Raw genomic sequence first — 23368 nt, 5'->3', positions numbered from 1 at the left:
AATGTCTCACAGAGCTGGTATTAGGAGTGACATGTTAAGTTATTGCCAGGCTGAAGTCACTGCTTCTGAATCAGGTCTGTCCTGAGGAACCACACGTGCACTCATTCAGTCAGGCAGCTAAGTTTACCTGCACTGGCTCAGATCTTCTGCAGGCTTTGGTTTTGTGTGGATTAAGGAGAATTTACGTGATCCTTTCCACCAGGACCACTGCTGGAAGCTATAATCTCCTGGGGAGTGGTGGGTGTGTAGGTAGTGGTAATGTTCTTGCAGTCTGTGTTTCCAAAATAATTTTTGCCTATATTTGCATTTATGTGCAGAAAGGAAGGGTATTCCAGTTTGCTCTTTAAGGAGTTCAAGGGAAATTTCCTCTGAAGTCACTCTTTCAAAAAGTCTTTCCAGTTACTGTTTGAGCTGAACTGTAGTTATTCCATGGGTGAGTGTTAGCTTGCAGCAGGTGTGTGGCGATACAAGTTGGCTTGTTCTACAGTGAAGGAAGGTTACAGAGAAGCTGCATTAGCCTGCTCTTGATGCAGGTGCAGACTTCTCAAGTAGCACATGATAATCTTTGACAGTGAGTGTTTTTTGCCAAAAACTGAGTTTGGAACTGGAAGATAGTTCTTTAAAACAGGGAGACTGGATTTTCTTTTCTGTGTAGCCATGGACATGTATCTAAACAAGATGGAATGTTTGCCACTATATCCCTTGAAAACTAATCTGTTTTGCTCACAGTATTTCTAAATTGTATTTTCTTTATATGTACGCTGTTGTAATGTTTAGCTGGTTTTCATGGCAAAGTAATTGAAAAGCTTGCTGTGGTGCTACAGATACAGTAAACTGAGAGTACTGCTGGAAATTTTTTGTGTGTGTGCCTAGCAAAAAGAAATGTAAGTTCATTATTTGGAGTGTGAAATAGCACCAGTAAAAGCTCCTTGGAGTAAAGCAGATGAAACCACAAGACATATTGAAAAATGTCTTGCCTAACTTTGTTCAGTAGTTCTTTTCAGTTTGTGCTCTTGTTTGGTCTGTACATGCTCGTATGTTTTTCATTTAGTGTGTTTTGCAAGAAAAGGAGGAGATGACCTTAATTTGATACCACAACTTTAATCTTCGATCAGCTAAATCTACTGATTTTGAATTACCTCAGTTTCCCCTGAGGTTCTTATATTATTTGTTCAGTAATCTACATATTATCTTTATAGTCCCTTACATGTATAAACCTGGTACCAGGAGTTAGTTTTCTTCTCCAGATCTTGAATTTTTAGCAAACTTTCATCTTTAAAATAAATTACCATGTTGTCATGGCAATTTGCAAGAAAACATTGGCTACAAAATATTATCTGGAAGCGCTGTGACATCTTCAGGCAGGAGCAGCATACTATGTAGGTGAATGTTTGTCAGGGTTTAACCACAAGGCCAAAACACAGCCCCATTATCTACTGTGAAGAAAATTATCTCTATCCCAGCCAAAACCAGCACATTCTTTCACACTAGAATCACTTCAGCTTCCCAGGAAGCTACTTAAATGATGTAAGCAGTATTTGTTAGCACTACACATTGTTTGTAAGCCTACTTTCTCTAAGTATCCTGTGTTTCTTCTGCTTGGAAGAACTCTGAGGGAAAAAAAGTTGTGTTGGATTTTATCTGAGTAATTCTGTTCACCCTTCAAGCATAGTTTTTTCCCCGAAATTCCCTAGATCAGAATTTGAGACAGAAAATTAGAAATTTGCCCTACTTATTTTATATGTAAGTTTCCATCAGAATATTAAGGAAGGAGACAAACCTTTCACATTTTATCAGCATGAGTGTAACAATTGAAGAAAGATCAAAACAATAAATCTGCCAAGGAAAAGTTCTCATAGAGAAAAAAGAGATTTGACCTAATGTACTTGTCAATCTGCATGCTGTAAGAGCTGTTCTGATAAAAAATACTATTATGACACCAAATAGTGGGGGTTTTCCTCCTGTTTGCCAGAATCATCACTGTGGTAAAAGTATTTCTATTCCAATGTACCCACAGGACAGGGATTATAATGAAAAAAATGAATAAAGCCTTGCAATCATTAGTTTGGATGATGCCTCAAAGACTTCTGAGTGCTGGCAGTCTGAAGATTTTGTAGGAAGAAAGATGGGACTGTGTGGCCCAGTGTACAGCTTCTTATGCATTTTGATTTGTTTCTTAACGCTTGGGTAATGTGGTGATTGATGGCTGGTACTGGGAGGCTTCCTCTCGTACAGGGCATCCACATCCCATTTGTATCAGGTGCCCATGTTGGGAAAGTGCAGTAGCAAGTAGCATATTATTCTTGTTTTTCTGTTGTACAACTTTAATGATGATTTACTGCAGAACTCTAAACAGCCAGATTTTATAACATTTTTATGCAGCTTAAAGAAACCTGAAAAAATTTGATGGAACTGTGTGAGTGTGCTCACTCAATTTTTAATTGTGCAGTAGAGAAGGTGGTAGAACCAGGCAGATAAAATGTGGTAATGATACAATCAATTCGTACATTATATCCATAAAGTTGGTGAGGTTTTAAGTACTTTATGTCTCAGTAGCAGTTCATCAGAGATGTGCATCTGTAATATTTTGTATAGATATATGTGTAGATAGCTCACATTTTATGAGAATATCTGTTGTAGATTGGTGTGATGGTTTTTCTATTGTAAAAGATGAGAATCTGTCTTTTTTCTCTGTGTTTTCTATTTTAAAATGTGAGTCTAGAAGATGGAAATAATTATTTCACTGCTTGAGTAAAGTGGTTAAACAGGACTACGGTCCTTTTTGAAGTTTCATATTTATGGTGTTCTTGTACTAGATATGTGCTTACTTGTAACAGTGCCAGGAATCCAAATGCATTGAGGTTGAACCTCCACAATTGAGAGGACAGCCTTTGAGGAGTTATAGGAAGGTCAGGTTGTGGAAATAGAAGTACACAGATTTTGAACCTGAGCTAAAACCATGAAATCATTACATTGATATGATCATTTTTTAAATCTGTCATTATGTGTTGAGTAAGGATAAAAGGACCTCATACACCACTAATTAAATTTTCTTTTTTAATTGCTCTAAAGTGTTAAGCTCCTGAGCAAAAAATACACAAAAGATTACTGAAGAGAGCTTTATAGCACTAAACCAACTTTGAGGTCTGTTTTTCGTTGGTGTTTCAAGGGACTATTAAGGTGTTCTTTAGTGTTTGACTTCTGGAGGGCATTGTGTTGAAATCCAGCCTTTTTGGAGCTCTCTCACCAACAGGAAAGTGATGATAGAACAGCCTTTGAGCAGCATAGTAAATCACCCAGCCCTAGCAATAATAGTGCCCATTAGGGACGCTCTTCCCCCTCCCTCTGCTCAGTTTCCAGCTGCACTAATAGAGCAGCACATCAAGCAAGGCTGTAAATAAAAGTTACAGCCTAATAGGTGGGTGCTGAAGTGGAACGGACGGGAGCTGAGGCATGGAGCCCTTATTGCTGCTCATCAGCAATTACAAACAGGATGAAGTGCCTGGGACTGGCATTGATGTGGCAGGAGCTGATAGAGGCTGGGAGATGACGCTGTACCGTGATCAGATGATGTATGGTGATGGCTTTTACTGCCTCAGCTTATTGCCTACTTCTGTGACATGCTGGATTATCTGTTCCGTGCTCCCGTATCTATCTGGATGGACAGATTGGTTTCCTCTCCTCCTGGTTATCTAAGAGCCTTCTCAAAGTGTTATGATTATTGTAGACTAAAATCCTCCTAGTGGTAAGGATCATAATAATCATAGCAGTAAATAAAATTAAGGACTTGCTCTAATTTTATGATTTATTTCCACTATTGCTTTTCTCAGCTTTACAAAGCCACCCTTGTTCATTAAAAATTGTGGATATGCTTCACCTGAACTTTCTTTTACACTGAAGGCATCCCATGATTTTAGACTAATTGAGTTAGTTGGAGAATCCAAAGAGATGGGTTTGGGGTCCATACATCAAAAAGTTTGTTAAAAGTCAGCTATAGCTGTAATGATCCTTCCCTCTGAGTTAAAAAACTTCAGCTGTTCCTGGGAAGGTTTATAAGAGCTTGTTAGCACACAATAATTGGCAATATTTTTTTTTTTTGTAAAAAAGTCTTTCTTGATTTTTATCTATCACAGTCTAGCACATTTCTGTGCTAGACATCTAAATCACGCTTTACTAAACTGCAGTGAAAAAAGCCTTGAATTTTAGTCCATATTTGCTTTGAACTAAAGAGAAGTTTTGCAAGCATCTTCATAGTTCATACATTAATCACTCATGCTGTTTACTTTTGAAGAGAATTTTCTTCCAAGTAGTGGAAAAAACACAGCATTCAGAAATGAAAAGGTGTGCAGCAGCATGACAGCATATGAAAACAGTGACTCCTGTCCCTGTCTCTTCAGTACAGGCAGGATAAAATAAATACATTATTTTTTCTATCATTTTATGGTATTAGGACAGGAATACTTTTGCTTCTGTCTTAAAGTACATGAAACTGAGATGAATGGAAACTTTTCACAGAATTACTTTGAAATTAACTTTCACACTTAGTGGCTCCTAGGTGTACCTTTTCTTTGCATTGATCATCAAGTGAGGAAGCTAGATAGCTGAGGTGGCCAAAGGGATCAAAAATGTATCGCAGCTGTGAAAGCCCTCTTTCACATGCTGTATAGATAAATTACAAATACTTAAGAGACATGCCAGTAATTTTTATTTAGGATTAACTCCTTTTTCTTCCCAGTCTGTTGTAGTCATTCTTGAAAGGATGGTTGGCCTTAAGAAATGAAATTACTGTTGTGGAATAAGATAAATAGATGAATGTGATAATTTGCATGCTTATTAGTGTTTCCCATTTTATAATTTTGTAGTCCCAAAAGCCACACTAACTGAGATCAATTCTCTTAGGACCATATAAGACAGTTGAACATGATCTCCAAGAAAGAAAACGCCTGGGTATAAGAACAGTTTAATATTAAAATAATAATAAATTGTAGGAAAAGGAACATAGCAAAAAGGAGAGAGAGATAACCAACTTTTGCCAGCCAGTTCCTGAGCAGCAGCCCCTGGCCAGCTTTCTCCCAGGTTTATATGCTGATTATGACACCATAAGGTATGGAACATCCCTTTGTACAGTGGGGGTCAGCTGTCCTGGCTGTGTCCTCTCCGAGCTTATTGTGCCCTCCAGCCCCTCTCATTGGTGGGGTGAGGTGACAAGCTGAAAAGCTCTTTACTCTCTGTAAACACTGCTTAGCAACCTCTAAATCATCAGTGTGTTATCAACATTATTCTCATCCCAAATCCAAAGCAGAGCACTGTACCAGCTAGGAGGAAAACTCCAGTGGAAACCAGGACACTGCATCATGCAGAAAATGGGATTTGGTGTATGCTGGTGTGAGTGGCAGAAATGTGCAAAAATTCAGGTAGATTTTGGTTATTCAGAGGTTCATAGGTTATAACAATCAACCATTTTTTTCCCTTTTGGGAAGGAAAAAACCCCAACCGAGTAAAATAGAGGTAAAACACAATAATGAGAATCTGTCTGTGGTTGGGGAAGAAGAGCCTCCTGGCCTGTGTGACCTCCCAGCAGGTGTTCACACACACACCTCTGTGTACCTCATGGAACTCCCAGCTCTCTGAGGTCAGTTCAAGTTCAGCATCCTAACAGAAATTGTCCTCTGAGTTCTTAAACTGTTATTCTCACTATCTTTATTTATCCTCTCAAATCACCCAAATTCATCTTCTTTCATCCTTTGTGCAGTTCAGATAAGCCCTTGAAACTTTTTTATTCTTCACCAAATAACCCCTTTAAGACATTCTGGGTTTGTGTAAGTCCATTTCTCAGCTTTCACATGTCTTTATCTCTTTTTGCTGCTTTTGTTTCAAATTTTTCATCTGTTTTCATTTCCAAATTCTGAATCCCACAAAAAAGAACAACTTGGAGGAAAATGTACTTGGGTCAATAGGACAGGATGATCTCTTGAGAGGAGTTCACATTGAACTGTCAGGCAATAAGGAAATTATTTTGAATGTCAAACTAAAGATACCAGATGATAGGAATAAACACTGTCTGGATTAACTGTGTTAGGAACAGTATAGCTGGCTGATTAAGGGCAGAGATTTTTTCCCCTCTAGTTGACACGGGAATAGGTACCCGCAGAGGCTGTGAAGTCTTAGTCTTTGAAAATTTCTGAAAATGTACCAGGCCCTGAGCAACCTGATCCAATTTCTTTGATGTTTTACTCTGCATCAAGCAGGAGGCTGGACTGCATGACCTCCAGAAATCCCTTCCAACCTAATTTTTTCAGTGACACTAATGGAAAACAAATACGATGTGAGTCTTTAGAGATACTTAGTCTAACCTCAGTAGCATTCGTAGCACTTAATGAGAACTGAGGTTTGGAAGTACAGGCAAGCATTTAGTGCCTCAAGCACTTCAAGCTCTGTGGAGGAGAGCCAGGAGAGAGACTCTTGGAAAGGTGGAAGGGTTGGGATGGTCAATGCAAAGCAAAGATCTGGGAGAGCAGTCCATGCAGCAGCATTCTCTTGGGCCATGAGCAGGATAAACGACCTGTGCTTTTGTAAATGAGACTCTCCTGTCCTGAAAAAATGTGTGCTGCTGCCCTCAACATTTTCTCACTACGTATTCTCTGTAGGCTGATGTTTTTCAGTCTGGTTGGTGAAATTGTTGCCAAATACAAAACGATGCAATTAAAAGGTCTTTTAAAATTCAGATATTACCACCTCTTTTTACCAAAGTCTTAGGGAATTATGGCTAAGAATTTGTCTTCAATTTGTTGAAACTGAAGAGCAAATATTTTGTCCTTCATGTATATTTTGGTTAACATGAAACAGCTTTACGTAGATTATTTTTTAGTGGTTTCATGCCATGTTTAGTTTTCAGAACTCTCAATTAAGTGATCTCTGACAGTAGGTATGTACAAGAATATACATCTATTACTCTTACTTAACTTGGTTAACTCCCAACAGTTCTGAACTCCTTGTTTTATAACTAGAGACTGCTGGAAAAATTGCATCTCATAACTTTAAACAAAGCACATCTCCATTAATTTCAAGGGCAGAGAAATCAGGGTTGTATGTCTTGCATTTCTCACCTACCCTCTACTGGAAGAGGAGTTGGGTAGCCTAGGGTTTGCTTTAATTTCAACAATATGGAGAATGTCACAAAAAATAGTTGGGATCATTAACTTTAAAAACCTGGCTCCTGTCAGGCTGAAGAATTGAATTGATGTTACCTCAGCAGTCAGCACCCTCATCTGATCTGTTCAGATCAGACAGCTTCCTTATAGGTATGCTTTAGCAAATAATTTTAAATTTATAATTTATAATTTTAAAACTCTTAATTTACTATACTGGAGATTTTTTTAATGAAATTAAGCATTAAATAACTGGCCTGAAATATATTTGGAACAAATAGCCACTTCCATTTACCTTTTAATTAATTATTTTTTTTTACTATTTTAAAACACATGTAACCTGTAGGGAACAAATCCACAATCAGATTCCTGCTGTACTTTTTGATGTTAGTGCCCCAAAGGTTTCATCTGACTGTGAAGTTCTCTATTCTGACTGTTTATTTCAGTGAGCATCAGACAACTTCTGAGAACAAGTTTTCAGTGTTTTCATTTAGATGATGGTTTTCATAAGGACTTCAAAAATAGATGAAGGTAATTTTAAAGCCTTTTGGAAGTATTCTTTAGTCTGTTGAACATACACAGGGAAAGTGTAACTTCCTAGAAAGTGAGGAAGTTGCTTGCATGACAATTCTGTGAACATACAAATCATGTCTTTTTTCTGTTTCTGTTCCAAATTATTTCCTAACATGAACTTTGAGGAATAACTAATAACTAATGAGAGCAACATCTCGGAGCAAAAGAGGCTTGAAAAGGATCTGGATATAAGATACAAGACAGTTCATGTACTGTTGCATCCTCCGAGTTTCACTGATCTGTTGTTCTTCCTCTCCCTGGTCTTTGGTTCAGGTTTGTCTAGAAGCTTCCCAAACATCTCCTTTCCAAACAGTGAGAACCAACAGGTGAACCAGGCTGACTTCTGGTGTACTGTAGATGCCAATCAGGTGTACAGGAATTGTGTCCTATGCCATTGTTGATTGTTTCCCCCCAAAAAAAAATTGCTAGAAAAAGAAATACAGTCAAAATACAAACTACATAATATAAATTGTTAAGCTTTATTTAAAGTAATGGAATTAAAACCAAGTTTGAAGATTGATTAGCTGTACATTTCAGAATGTACCTTCTCACAAATGCATTCAAGAAAATTCTTATCAAAATACAAGAACTCTTAGGGTTTTTTCCTTGACATTAATCAGGTACAGTCCTTGGAACTATAGTCTCTCATTGCATGATTTCTGTTATTAATGACATCACTGAAGTTCTGCACTTAAAAGACAAATTAGTTTTTTGAAAGACAAATATTGGTAAGTATTTTTTTCACTGCTAGCAGGCAAGAGTTCTTTACAATTCCTCTTCTGAATATCTCTCTTAGCCTTGGAAAACCCTCATTATACCAATGGGGGAAGGGTCTACTAAGGAAAACTCTGTGTATGAATGAAAAATAACAGAGCAAATATTTTCTGTATAGAACTTGTTTTAGGCTATTAGTTTGAAGAATTACCTTGCTGAATACTGTATACCATGTGATTGATGGGGACATAGCTGGAGTATACCACTAGGATTTGGAAGCAGAGCAGCACTGCTTATTTATGCACGCTGGAGCTGACTAGCAAATATGAAATATTTATAACATTATCTATTCTTGCTAATCATATTTTAGAGAATTCCACGAAGCATAAGAAGGTTCTCATTAAAGTCAGCAAAACCAAAACTATGATATTGCTGAATGCTTTCAAGTCTCCTATTTTATCAGAACCAGTGTGAGCTTATTTGTGTGTATTTCTACATACATATTCAGATATGTAAATATGCATATTTGAGTACTACTAAGTAGTCTTCAGGTGCTGAGGAATGGCCAGGATGTTCATGATTTGTCTTCATAGGTTCTTCATAATGTATATTAGTGTTATGCCTTTTTTCTTTCTACTTGTGTCTTGTTCTTCCATTTAGGTATTTGTAGTGTGCATTATCCCTTCAATTAATAATTCTGTTCTGATTATTCAGGCCACTTAGGGTGTAATTTGCTCTCTAACTTCAAGTGTCACCAGAATTGGCCTTTGTCCATCTCCTAGCCCTAACCCTGTTACTATTAAAGTACATTATTTAATAGCAAGGAAAGAAGTTCAAATTGACACCATAAAATATTTTTTGTAATTTTTTTTTCATTTAGTGTTGTGGCCCTTTTTCTCTTCTGGCCTTCTCAATGTTCATTATTTATAATAGTCTGAATATATGAAGATGAGATGCTGCTTGTGAGCCATTACAAAAACCCCCACCAACAACTTAAGCCAGCTTCCCTTAGCATCCTTAGAGTAGTATCAAGCTTCTACCCTGCATCAATTGCCCCCAGTAATCAAGGCAATGGGAATTCAGCCTCATGCCTGTACACACCAGCAGTCACTGTGTGTGTATGATGTTGCTGTCAGCAGCTGTTCTTAAACATGTTCTTCAGGTGTTTACCTTGGAGCAGGAGATGAACAGCAGGCCAGGACTGTCCAACCTGTTCTCTCTTCACAAGCTCATCTGTTGTGGCTCTGGAGGTTTACAGACTACTCCTGTGGGTATAATTCAGGAAAAGGAACCCCACTCACATAGTTTTGTAAACAAACAAAATCCTTCTGTCAGCCAGCAGCAGTAGAGGTGGCCATTGCCTTAGGAAATGTTCTAACTAATTGAAATGCCTGAAGTTAATCCATCAAAGGAACTGTACAGTGCAGGTGCCTGAATACATTTAAATATGTGCTTGTTTGAATCAGTCTGATATATAAGTAAAAATGTTTGAGAAATAAATTAACATTTCTTTTAACTAAAGACATGCTGACATCAGAGTGTATGGGGAAGTAATGCAAAAACTTAAATATAAAACAGATAGAGTATAGGAGCCTAAATACAGATGAAAACTAATTAGCTTTTCACATAATTTAACAATTATTAATTTTATTGACGGGAAAGTATAATAGCCATTTTCACACTTTTTCTAATTATAGCTTAGCTAAAATGCATGCAGGAGCCAGTGTAGTTCACTATTTCTCATACATTTTCAACATGCATTAGATTAGTCTCTTCTGTTTCATTAGAGATGGTAGTTAGTACCCTCATTAAGTTACACTTCCTTTTTCCAGGTGATTATACTGACAATACAGGTTTAGTGGAGAACAAAAAAATGTGAATGGTGGGAAGGAATTAGTATATAATTTTTAATTTTATTTTCAGGTCCATGAATCTTAGCAGTAAGAAAGGCTGAGGGTGGGAGAGAGCTCAAGAGTCTGATCCAACCTCCTGCTTAGAACAGTCATGCAGAGCAGGCTGGGGCCTGTGTCCAGTCAGGTTTTGAGTACCTTCAAGGATGGAGCTTCCACAAACCCACCTGGGCAACTCGTGCCAGTGTCAGGTCTCCCCTACAGTAAGAAAGCTTTTTCTTACGTGCAAGTGGAATGTTACCCAAACTGTACATATGGTTACACCCACACACTTCGCTGTTTTTCTGAAATCATCATAATTACTACCCATTCACTCACATATATAGATACATGTATATGTATATCCTCTTCTCTAGCAATGCACGTCATGTGTGCCAGCTCTCATTTTGGAAAAATGAAGCCATGTTGTTGGTGAACAAGAAAATACCACTTACACCCAAAGCAGTATACATGCTAAGTTGCTTTTTTGGTTTTTGAGGGTTTGTTTGATTTTTTGTTTTGGGGTTTTTTTTAATTAGTCCAATACTTCAAGTCTGTAATGGAATCTTTTTTCTTAGCTCTGTTGCAAAGGAGGAAGGAGAATTTTTCTGTCAAGTGTTTGAAGCACATCAGTAATGTTTCACATTTGGAACATTTTGCAGCCATTCTTCCACTTATGTGTCTCAAACAGCTAGGCTGAAAGTTGTGGAGGGGTTTATTGCTTGTTTTTACTCATTAGAGCTGGAAACAACTACTGTTGCATGGTTTTGGTGATGGATGAGAAATAATAACTTATGTAATACAACTTAGGAGTGTTATTTATAGTCTCCAGTGTGATTCCATGGAGAGCCTCCTGAGGCAAAGAAGCAACTGATGGGATGTGAGTTCTGTAGAGACTGTTCCCATGTGGTCTCTCTATTCCACATTGTTTAGGGACATTGAGTTTTAGTGCAGTTGCTTTTAAACTCTATGGAGGGGAAAAAAATAAATCGGTGAAATAATGATGCTGAGGGCCCTGCAATGATACTGGGAAAGAGATTGTGTAGTTAAATATTACCAAAGGGCTTATGTAAGATATTTTTGAGACATCTGTCTGTAGTATTTTTAAAAAAACTGAAGTGAATTCACAAAAGAAATACATTTCTTGTGAATGTTAGTGCTTCCAAAGAGGTGCACAGCCTTGAGATGCAGTCACAATTGTGTGAGAAGACGAGATAAGATGTTCATTTCACTGAAATATCAGAGTTTCAAAATAACATTTTCCACAGCACTGTGCAGCAACAGGGAGGGACTGAGGCAGTCACAGTTGTCAGACTTGGCTTATGAGGTGTTAATCTTGAATTTCTGTTTCTTCAGTAATAGTAAACAAACAAAAGGGTTTTGGAACAACTATGTTAATTTTAGATTCATTTGAACTAGAGAGATTATTTTAAAATATGATTCTGGTAAATGTGATAGGGAAGATTTGTATAGAGGCATTTTTTTCTAGATGAAATTTTTAATGCATAATCAACATGCCAGGCAGTTAAGTAATCCCTCATCTAAGAACAGAATAATAACTTTCAAAAAGAAAAAAAAAAAAACAACTAGAAATTGGCAACAAGCTATTGCTCAAATTTTAGTTAATCCATGTTACACTGTTGTCATCTGTGACTATGCAAGTTTCTTCATGGACAGGGGTTTTAACAGCTTAAGCTGCTTCTAAAATAGTTCCAGGGGAGATGGCAGTAATGTTTGAGGGTTCATTAAAGACTGGTTGTTCTGGTGTTTGCACAGACAGCTGAGATCATAAATGCCAGTCTGTGTGATGGGTTCTTATGATAAGGAGAAGACCTGATTGAGTGCCTCAAAAACTGTCATGAAACCAGAGATTAAACACATTCATCTTGAAGAAAGCAGCAGCACAGGAGAGATCCTCTTTTTCTTACCATTTGCCCATCTCTTCCATCCTTCCTCCTTCCCTGTTAAGATTTGTTAGCCCATGTCTCTGTTGGGCCTAGAGCATCCCACTCTCCTCCCAGATGCCATGGAAGAGCCATCATGGTTGTAACTGAAACCATCTGCATGCAGCCTGCAAACTCCTCCAAGGCTGGAGAGTAAGGGAGTGAAAATCAGCTCAGGTGCCTTTTTTTTTTGAAAAAGTTTGAGGGGAGAAAATGAGTAATAAAGATGAGAACAGGAACAGTGAGGAACAAATGTGAGTCTCTGTTCATGACATATTAGTTTTAAGAACACTGTTCTGCTTATTGATTCCAGACAAGCCTCCAGTTTCAGCCTTGCCTAACTGAACTTCCTTGTTCTCTCATTTCAAATGGGAGTTTGATACACAATTAGAAGGATCTCCACCATCAGATACCAGTTAGAAGAATCCTTGCTTCTGAACTCAGAACTAAATTTGCAGTGGCAGTGTATCAATGGCAGTTACTCTGCTGAGCAGTTTCTTCCTGAAATTTTTGGGGATTTCTCATCCTTATTGTTAATTTTTACAGAGAATTTTTATGATTTTTTACATCTGGATAAAAGAAGAGCATTTTTGGTTTTTTGTCAGCCTGGGTATTTGTTGGTTTAGGTGCAATAATAAAATGCAAGTTGAGCATGGAAAATGTTTCTTCAAGCAAAGGAAGAAGAATTCAATGTTGTTGAATTAACCAACTTTCTGAGAAAAGCCACTGTCAGTCACTGGCTGAGAGAATCCTCTTCTCTGTAGCCTTTTTTGGATGTTTAAAGGTTCATGCTGGGCATTTACTCTTGATTCTAGTTGCAGCACTTCAGCCTGTATTCTAAGGGGTTTTTTTCAGTTGCACTGCAGGTAGGTAAGCTATGTATGACAATTTCATTTTGCTATCAGATCTTTGAACTTTAAGGTTGCAAGATTCCAGGTGCTGGAAGATGTATTTAGTGTCCTGTATTGCATGTGTCAGTATCACGAAAAGCAACTCAATCTGGAAGAAATGCAGGCAGGACTGACTCTAAAAGGCCTAATTTCTGCTCTGTGCTTTCTCCTTGCTTGTTGTACTCACCCATGGGAAGATGGAAGTGTGTGAGCTGTGGGTCTGGTTTGTGATGAGTATTAGCTTGGAGTCCTGTGTTCAAGGCCCTGGGCAATCAGTGATCAGAGAGTTGGTGCTGTTGAGTTTACCTCAGTTGCAGCTTATGTCAGAGATACACATTGTGAAAAATGAGATATCTATAATTTCTATGATAATGACCAACTCATGTTAATATTCAGTTAGTCATTACCAATTAACTGAAAGTATGTGATTAAATATTTCTATTTGTAGGACTACTAGCCTGACTTGAAGTAGCTATTTTTCTCATTAAGGCATATGGTTTTATTAACTTATTAGACACTGGTTGACTCACACCATGAATTGAACTTCAGGATCAGCAGACCACTATGGTTTCCATCAGCGTAATTCAGAATACCACATTTGCTTCTGAGAACTACCAGAATGGCTTATATTTCCAGAAGCAAAGATGTGTGGGAGGCAGCTGTTCCATAATGGCAGTGTATCTGAGTAGTGAATAAACTGCAAGTGATGGACATCCTCCATGTGGGGCAGCAAGGTGGGCTGGAGCAGGTTTTACTGCATGCCGAGTCAGCCAGGTCACAGGACAGAATCTGCCTAGTGGACGGGGTGTCCTTGTACACTCCAGGCTAGCCTGGGGTTCCAGGCACTCTGAAAGCAAGTGTCCATGGGACAGGACTGTTGGCCTTGGAGTATGAGTCAGGATCTCTGTTCAGGGAGTCAGGCAGTCTGTTCAGAGGATCTTTCCCTTGAATTGTTATCTCCAGAGATTTAAGACAGGACTAACTGTTCCATAGCTGTATTAATGCATTATGCACTACTTTCTTTTCCTTGCCAAGGCTCCTGTACGGCCAAGCATGCAGAGGTGGAGTACATTATGTACTGAATGTTAGTTTAGGCCTAATATATGTATTTGGTAAGGTGTAAATTGTAATCTGTGACACTGATCAAAAAGGTGGCTGTCTTGAGGCACACATCAGATAAAATCATTGCAGCTTAACAAAAACTGATCACCTGTATGCAGTGCAGAAAGCAATTCACTCTTCTGTGAAATGTGAGCTACAGAGGCTTTGTACTTGTTGGAAAGCCAGGCACATTTTCAGCATATCTTAAGAGCAGTATGACAGAAATAAAGTAGGCCCCAGTGAGGCAAGGTGTATATTTGTAATGGCTGCAAATAGTGGGGGACAACAACTGGAAAAACACTGACACAAGGGCTGAAACACAGGTAAGAAATGTGAACTAGTCTGTATTGCATGTGAGAAACCAGGAGAAGTTGACAGAGCATCCCTGAAGGGAGAAGCTACCAAGTATTCCAAGTCTGACTCCTTTAGGTGTTTACTCAAGGAAAGTCATGATGTTGATCAGCGGTGGCCCAGGTAAGATAGCTGACATAACAAAGTTATGGACAGTGTTGTATCCATGGCAGTTACCTCTTCCTGCCTAATCCAGGACAGCACAAAGCAGACATAAGCAATGGAATCTGAGAATAATGGTACAGACATGTTCAATGGGTTACCATCCTGCCAAAAAGATAGATTTAGCCTGTTATTTGTTGGATTAATGTTGGTTGTAAAGGGATTTAACTCAGCTAATGGGCTTTTTTTCCCTTGCTCACCATCCTGCAGTAGAATACTGACTGATTGCAGTAATGTCTTTCAGCAGCTCCTTGCAGTACTGCAACAAGCAATTTAATTTTTAGTACAGTTGGGATTAGATTTATTTGCAGTTTGTATTACAAGAAATACAGCACTGATTCTGCTGTGGACAGATCTGGGAAGGGAAAATGTCTTTTCTGATCTGACTTGGATTGCAGAGCAGCAGATCCACTGAAATGTCATGTCTCTGACATGCCACAAAAACAAGGCTTGGGCATCTCACTGTTCAGTCCATAATGGGCATTCTGTTTGCTACTCTAGAACCCTTGTCAGTACACTCTCCATTGAAAAAAAAAAAAAGAAAGAAAAAGGCTGAAAAAAGGCACTATTCTACCTGAAATAAGACTGCTGTAAACTAACTGCTAAAGGCTTTCCACACACCATTTTCTTACAAGCTGAAATTTATGAAGTTATTAATGCAAATAGTATTCTGACTAATACTTTAGAAATAGCTGGGCATTTGGAATTTATAGGATGTATGTACAGATTGTGCTTATTTTGTTTGGGGTTGTATTGTTGGTGTATACTAATTTACATTTAAATTGTTATCCATGTGGAAAGAGAGGGAAGCACGGTATGGTACTTTCATGTACCGCCTTCAGTCATAAGAGATACAATTTACATGCTGTGCTTGAAAAATCCCCCTCCTGTCCAGGGAGGAAATAGGTCAGACCTGTGCTCAGTTGTTTTTCATCACTTCAGTCAGTTTGTGTGGGGACACCGAAGGCGGCGCAGGAGAAAATAAATGAGATGGCAGATGAAGTCTGCAATTGTTTAGGATGGTGTATGCTCTACATGTATCTCCATATGACCCAGCCAAGGCTGGAAGGAAGCTAATCAGTTCACTTTATACTCAGTATTGATAGCAGGAGGGGTTCTTGTAGGGAACAAAGATAATTTGTCCTTTACTTGATTCTCATTTTGGTTAAGAAAATATGCATATGCAATAGAATGGGAGGTATCACACTGCTTGGTGGTGACCCCAGCTGAAAGCAATATACCTTCAGTCTGTCTAAAGGGATGCCTCAGCAAGGAAATTCTAATATTTTTCCTAAAATATTTGTTGTGAATACAACAGATTCACAGTCGGAGAGTGAGGCTTCTCCTGTGAAACGGCCACGGCTACTGGATGACAGTAATGACAGGCCTGAAGAAACCAGTCGATCCAAACAGAAGAGTAGACGTCGATGCTTCCAGTGCCAAACAAAACTGGAACTAGTACAGCAGGAACTGGGATCATGTCGCTGTGGTGAGTACAGTTTGGCAGTAGCATCTGTGCTCAGGTCTGTGAAACCTGAAAAACACTTGCGTTTTTCACCTTGCAAAGATGCTTTAAACAGAAGCTATAGTTTCCATTGGTAGCAAAAAGTTATAATTAGTTCCTGTTAAATTTCCTCTTTAAAACTTTGGCCTTGATGTACTGCCTTGTCTCAAGAGATGCCAGATATTAATGAATTCAGCTTCAGAAGTTCTGTATAAGGCAGTAAGGGCATCATACCCACTTGACAGGAGAAGAAGCACAAAGCACATCAATAAATATGCAAAGAAGGTTTCTATAGGGTGTAAAGGAACATAGGTCAGTAGCTGTTTCTGCATGTTATAATTATATAAATATTAAATCCAAAAAAACCCCTCTAACCGAAAATATTTTCATTCTCACACTTAGTTTGCCTGGGGAAGACTTATTGTTCACCACACACTTAAAGTCATCCAACTTGGCTTTTCCAAATTTGATGACACTGTTCAGGTAGTTGAATTGAAGACAATAATCCCATGCTGGCAGCTAATTTGGGGTTTCACATTAAATGCAAATAAAATTTCTGAAACAATAATTAATATGACATGAGTCCAAAGGAGATGCTCTCTCCTTCATGGAACAATTGTGTTCTTAACTGGTTTAAATGTGCTTGTTAGACCAGTGACAATGGCATGTGGTAGTTTTACCTGCTCATTATTTCATATAATCATGTCTTGGAGGTTGCATTGAACTCTCTGACAATGCTTGTATTGATTCGTTTGTTTCAGTTATTCCATTGTGTCTCAGGCAGGGGATAATTTCCAAAGGATCTGCACAGATGATAGGTGCAATTCATGTTGCACCTGTGAAAAATAAAATCTTCTGTTAAAACCATTATCTGGAGAGAAGGCATGTCCTTCTGAGCAGCAGTGTGGGGAGGAAGGGTGGGCTAAGGTAGTTACAAAGACAGTTAATCCTATACTGAATGCCAAATGGCAACTGAAGAGAAGCGATAGGAAGCTGCAAAGATTTTGGGTTGTGCTTTGTTCTCTTCTTCAGCATCTGTCTGTCTTCTGGCTCTAGACATTACTGTTGTGTTGGGCTCTTTTGACATGATAAGGCTTTGTTTTGATATTGGAGCACTGGCACAGAACTTACCTTATCTGTGAAGCCACCAAACATGAAATCAAAAGCTGTAATGTTGAAATTCCTATTATGGAAATTTTGTGTCAGGATACTTTGAAGTGTCTGATAACATTTTTATCAAACTGAAGAAATTCAGAGCTATCAATGTCATATTTTGGTATGGCTCTTTCTGCTCAGCATGGCTGAGACAGGAATTTCTGCTCTTGGTCTGCTGTTGTCATGTATACAACAGCTCAGGCTGCTCATGGGCACCTGACTGAAATAGCAGAATGTTTCCAAATACTGGGAGAGTTTGAATTTTGGGGTGGATTGGATAAATGATTGCTTAACCATTATGTAATATCATTAATCTCGCCTCCATTCTGCAATATTGGAGCTATGTAAGAGCAATTAAGTTGAAAGCCACTTTTAAAAAGCCCTTTCATTGATGAGTAATGTTTTTAAAATTATATAAGACCTGCCTTTTTTTTTCCTGTAAACTGGATTACAGATACATTTGGTTGGTTCCTCTCAAGTTTTCATGAAGTGGTTCCATAATTCAATACTGTTGCAATATAAATGTTGTAGGAATTATTCTTTAATTTTCTTCTACTGGATATATATAGCTTTATGGAAATATTTCTGTTAAAGTTCATAAAATGTGTTAATAAAACATGAATGTGAAAAAAATTCCGAATTCTTTGGCAATAAGTGAGGAGATGAAAATTTGCATTCCTTTATTACATCCTACACAGTTTATAGTTTGTATTATAAACATTTCTATTCCATACTTTTAATGAGAAGTCAGGAGTCTATTTCCCTGTGTCCAAGGGGGCTGAAAAAACTGGACATCTTTGGTTTCTGTGCGGTTACAATGTTTAATAAATACTGTGTGCAGTAAGGGTGTGTTATCTATGCTCTGATGTGACGTGAATGTGAGCATACCTGTGCAACTTAAGTTGAATAGTCAGATTAATAAGAAGCAAGCCAAATGCTGCCACTGAGCCACACTGGGCACCTCAGCTTCACATCACCCAAACTGCTTTACCAATGATAGCAGCCTGTGGCTCCAGTCAGTTTTAAAGATGCTGCCTGACAAACCATTCTTGCTAGCTTGCCCTGCTGTGTGTAAAATTAGGTTGCTTTAGGTCATGAATGACAAGCCCATTCAAAAACCCTGGGTGGAGGTGATGGAAATGCAGTAGAACAAATCTGTCAAATTCTCATTTGTTTAAAATATTTCCTAAATCCACATGACTGGGTTATACTTTGCTGTCCTAATGTGAAGCACAGGTAAGGAATCATGTGTGGTCAGGTGGAGGTGATGAGATAGAATCCACTGGTGTAAAATAAGCATGTGCACTCTTCAAAAGTAATGGTCAGCATAGGACATTGTTTGATCTGAGTTTGGAACCACTGCTATTAAATTCTTGGAATCTTAATCCTGAACTAAAGCAATGGGAAAAAATGAGGGAAACTCCTCCCAGTTTTAAACGTTAAGAGAAAATCTAATATTAGGATCAATAAAAAAGGCAGATGCCATCTTTGGAATGACAAGTGTGTGGGTTTGCTTGGATGTAAGGAAAAAGGATTTAAAGCATAAAAATGTTGATCCAAAGCTGTGTCTGAAACAGTCTTGTTAAAATCCAAATTAACTCCACAGACCAACAATTTAATTGTTTGCTGTTGCACACCTTCTTGTCCTAATGTTAAAAGTACTGGAAATCATCTTATTTTTTAATGATTTGTCATGGTGATGAATCCTTCAGTGAGATTTTTAGTGAGACATAATAGAAAGGAAGATATATACATACTGAACAATGTTTTGATGTAGACATATTGCAAATACTGATCCAGTTAACTGGGACTTGTCTCACAAGGCACAGCCTTTTTGGAAAGGAGACAGAGAGAGTGACTGGTGCTTTACACCACTTAGAGATCTTTGGGAAGCTGCAGTATTGGCTTTCCTGTCTCCTGTAAGCCATGTCCAGAGAGAGGTGACACTGCTGAGCTCATTCCCTTGACACTACATGGAATTTTTGACAGATTTGACAGTGCTGCAGGGCTTTGCTGTGAAGAACAACAATTCACTACTGAGAGGGGAGTTCCAGCAATTCAAACACAACATTTTTCAGATGTAGAAAGATTTGTTTGTTTTCATACACACATGCTCTTAAGATCTTTTTTTCATTCTTGTTCCGCTGTGTTCAAGTTACTAACTGCTGACAAGAAATTCACATCTCATAAATAATGCTTAAGAGCCATTGCTATATAAATTGAATGTGTTATGAATTGTGATGGGCCTTTTTGTAGCATTCTATGCCCGGAGCAGGAAGAACAGAGGATGTCATTTTCATTAATTTCTAATGAGGTGCCAATTAAAGCTAAGGAAGGAGCTCAGAAGGGAAGAGTCACAGAGCTCCCCTGAATCCTGTGCCCCGGGGCTGTCAAATGAGTGTGCTGCCAAACCTCCTCTGAAAGTTCCAGTAAATTACAAACTCATCCAGAGCACACACAAGACAAATTCGGCTTCCCTTTGATCTTCAAAAGAGCAATTTGTAAGACGAGTTCTGAGCCTTTTCACACACCAAACTGGGAGAAGTGATAGGAATTGTTAATTGCTGATGCATTTGCAAGCTCCAGTGAGAAAGAAATTTTTAAATGAATTCTCATTTTGAGCTTCTGACAGGATAACCTTTATATCAACACCACTAAAACAAAATCAGTTTCCTGTGCACTGTTTGTAGGTGACAGTAAGAGCAGGCAAGTCCTGCAGACAGCAGTGTCCTGTAGTTTGGGCTGGATGGCCCTTGCAATAGTTCAGTGTCTTACGATGGGTAAGGATTGTATTGAAATAATTTTTATTTAATATTCAATTTAGGAGTCAGTTTTATCATCAAAGAATTGCAGGAATCATATTCTTCAAGTTACACTCTGTTACAGCATTTCTGCAAGCAGTCTGAAATCACCTGCCTGTGATCCGTGATCTGAAAAGGAGGTTGTTGCCTCAGTGGTGTCATAACTGGGTGGTTACCAGAGAGTTGCTTCATAACTAGGGGCAGTGAATGTGTGAGTGGAAGTGGAAGCTATAAAACACTTGAGTTCTGGAAATATATTGTAAAAAAGGCAGGTTGATTAGTTGCAAATTACACTATAAATTTCTAGCCCTGCCCTTAGTTGCTTGACTAGATGTATATTGCTACTAAATAAAGTTAGGTACAGTTTTAAAAGACACTGAGCTGTAAACTTTTACCCTATAGAAATTATTGCACAGAAAGCAAAACTTAATTTTATGGAAGAGGCTTACAGTTTTACAGTAGAAAGTTCTGGTAGCACTAGGTCTGTGGTCCCAAGCAGACGTGCAGAAGTCTGCAGTGATCTTGTTGTTGGAATTGCATGAGAAATATGATCCGCTTCTAGTCAGCAGTTCAAGAAAAATTAGTGTAGTGTGCCAGCTCTGCAGCAGCTTTTGTCAAGAAGCTGTGGTGTTTGTTGGCCACATCCTTATGGGTGTGTTTGTGCCTCAGACTCCACCTGCCTCTTGGCAGTCAGTGGGTTGGCTGGGATAATGGGCCCTGCCAAGCAAGCCAGGCTGTAGTTTCCAGCAGCAGTGCCATTTGTTTGTCTGCTTCTCGGATAGGAATTGTAATGTTTTTCCTGTTCTTAGGACAGAGGAAGTACTTAAGAGGACGGGAAGACGTTGAAACCTTCCAGCTTGATCACACTTGAAAAATAATTGCTCAGTCATGTTGTGTTCTGATCAAACACTTGCTAGCCATATTTCTTGCCTGTGTGGACAAGAAAGCTTTTCTTGGAATTTTACTGGCCTAGGTTATGTTGTAAGAAGCTACAAGTTCCTGGAATGCATCTGGCCTAACAGCTGTGCACTCGCTGCTGCTCTTGGGGGAGGCTGCTGTGAGCACTAACCTCAGGCAGAGGTGAAGGCAGAATGTGGTGGTTTGCAATTTTAATTTGTGAGATGTTGGCAGGTGCTGATGTTTGTCTGCTTTTTGATTGGAAGGGATGCAGTTCACAGGTGGCCTCTACAGCAGTAAGACTGAGCCAGGAATCAAGAGTCAAGCTTTGCAACTCAGCCAGAAAGCCACCTCAGGGTGCAGAGCACCTGAATTGAGGGTGGAGCACATGGCCCACCACAGCCTGCTGCTTTAGAAGGGCATAAATTTCCTTCCTAGTTACTGTGCTTATGTTTCCACATCCCTGTTTTTCGTCTAGTTGTGTATAAATCTATAATAATCTGTTGAAATTATTTGCTTGGTGTTACTGTTGGTTTGTTTTGGTCTAAGCACAGGGATAAGAGGGAGAGAAAAACAGATTCCTATCAAGCACTAATAGAAACAAAATTCATCCACACAGCAGAGACTGCACTTAGAGATAAAATGGCAGCAAGTCTCACTGTCATTAAGTAATCAAAAAAGTGGAAGAAAAGCAGCTGCAGATTCTTAACTTGGATAACAGAACTGCTGGTCCATAAACACAGGAGATGAAGCACTTGTTTGGATTGTGCCAAAATAAATGTGGAGTGATTTGATTTACTCAGTTAATTTAGAAATAATTTTCAGAAAGACAGGAAAAAAGAAACAAATTTGAATAGATAAGCTGCTCCATCTTTATACAAAGTTGTCAAACATGTATTGAAACTAATGTTTCTCTTAAAACTTGGTCAAATATTAAATCATAGTTCCATTTCCATGGAACCTTTTTCTGTGGAGGAGAATTTGTAATGGTGCTGGTAAATTCACTTTCTAGATGGATAAGGTTTATCTGGTACAAGCCAAAATGGCTTCAGGGCATGATTATGTCTTGGTATAACAGATGTACTTCCATTGATTAAGATGAAATATGCACAGTGCTTCTGGAGAGTATGAGTCAGCCAGTTCAGTAAGCAGTATTAAAATAAATCTTATTAGTGACTGGTTACTACAGCCCTGGCAAGTCTTACTGTCAGCCTGTAAGATGTGCCACATTCAGCTGTCTTGTGTTGGCTGTTCCCCTAAGGGTGTTGCTCCCAGAATGGTTCTTTTTCTTCAGCCATTTCAGGAATGTCCAGCATCTTACCTTATATTGCTGCAAGTATTATAAAAATACTCAACAAAACACAAAGTCTCTTGAAGTTTGAACTTGAGCTCAGGGAGGGGGGTTTGTTTTGTTGTATTTTATGAAGATGTTATTCCAAGACTCCAGTTTAATTGATGGGGAATAGGAGCTGCTAACTAATGTTGGTTTTTCTGACTAGTATGTATTCTGAAAGTACTGAAAATGAAGAAGTGGTTGATTAATTGGTGCATCATAGACTCCAAGCATAAGACCCAGAAAAATGCTTTAGTGTCTAGGTTTCAGAAAAGCTGTCCACAGCTTTAAAAGTGTTAATGGAGTTCATGCTCCTTATAATTAGGAATCATGAAGTACTGTTTGAAGAGGCTCCAGTATAATTCTCCAGCTTGTTCAATTAACCTGAGTTTCTTACAGGATGTGCTGATTTTGATTTCTTCCATTGTGCTACCAAAAGTTTGGCAGTGTTGATTTAGTAATGTGTACTGAGCCTGTCCCTTACCTTTCTGTAGTCCCAATCAGTCCATGTAATTGAAATGGGCTGCTCATCCCTTAAGTCCCCAAATTCTCCTTAAGTAAAACAAGTGAGGATGTTCCTTCTAAAATCAAAGAGTGGTTTTATTTTGACATTACTGATGTGGTAAGTCTATCAGTATATAACCTTCTGGGAGTTTTCAAATGGAAACTGCAGTACTGTGTGAAAAATCAGCATTTTGTAGGTGTGCCGCATAAATTCTCTTCCCTACATACCAGTATTGTGGTTACAGAAGAATTAAGTGTATCCATAAAGTGAAAGATGATGCAATTTTTTAATTGTCTTGTACGCACAAGAGTCACATGGCCTAGTGAACTTGAACATAAAAATCTATCTGAGACTATCTTATATTTTTTCCAGTACCTTCAGGGACGTATTTGCTCAGTCTCT

The 23368-nt window shown here is 38.5% G+C and overlaps 1 protein-coding gene and 1 long non-coding RNA gene across 3 annotated transcripts in view; both read left to right on the top strand.

Annotated features, from left to right (window-relative positions):
- ZFAND3 (zinc finger AN1-type containing 3) overlaps positions 1-23368 on the top strand; it is a 132050-nt gene that overhangs the window by 98451 nt on the left and 10231 nt on the right. For both annotated transcript variants that reach the window (XM_064414568.1, XM_064414567.1), the window contains exon 6: positions 16090-16260. In XM_064414568.1, the coding sequence (XP_064270638.1) occupies positions 16090-16260 (171 nt within the window). The remainder of the gene's footprint in view (positions 1-16089; positions 16261-23368) is intronic.
- On the top strand, positions 3688-7678 carry LOC135297247 (uncharacterized). The gene is made up of 3 exons (XR_010359289.1): positions 3688-3745; positions 4989-5414; positions 7595-7678. It is a non-coding gene; the product is annotated as an uncharacterized LOC135297247 (long non-coding RNA).

The sequence above is a fragment of the Passer domesticus genome, chromosome 3 (genome assembly GCF_036417665.1).
Source record: "Passer domesticus isolate bPasDom1 chromosome 3, bPasDom1.hap1, whole genome shotgun sequence".
Classification (NCBI taxonomy): domain Eukaryota; kingdom Metazoa; phylum Chordata; class Aves; order Passeriformes; family Passeridae; genus Passer; species Passer domesticus.
Note: the sequence above shows the minus strand (reverse complement) of the source record. Positions and strands in the feature narration are given on the sequence as shown.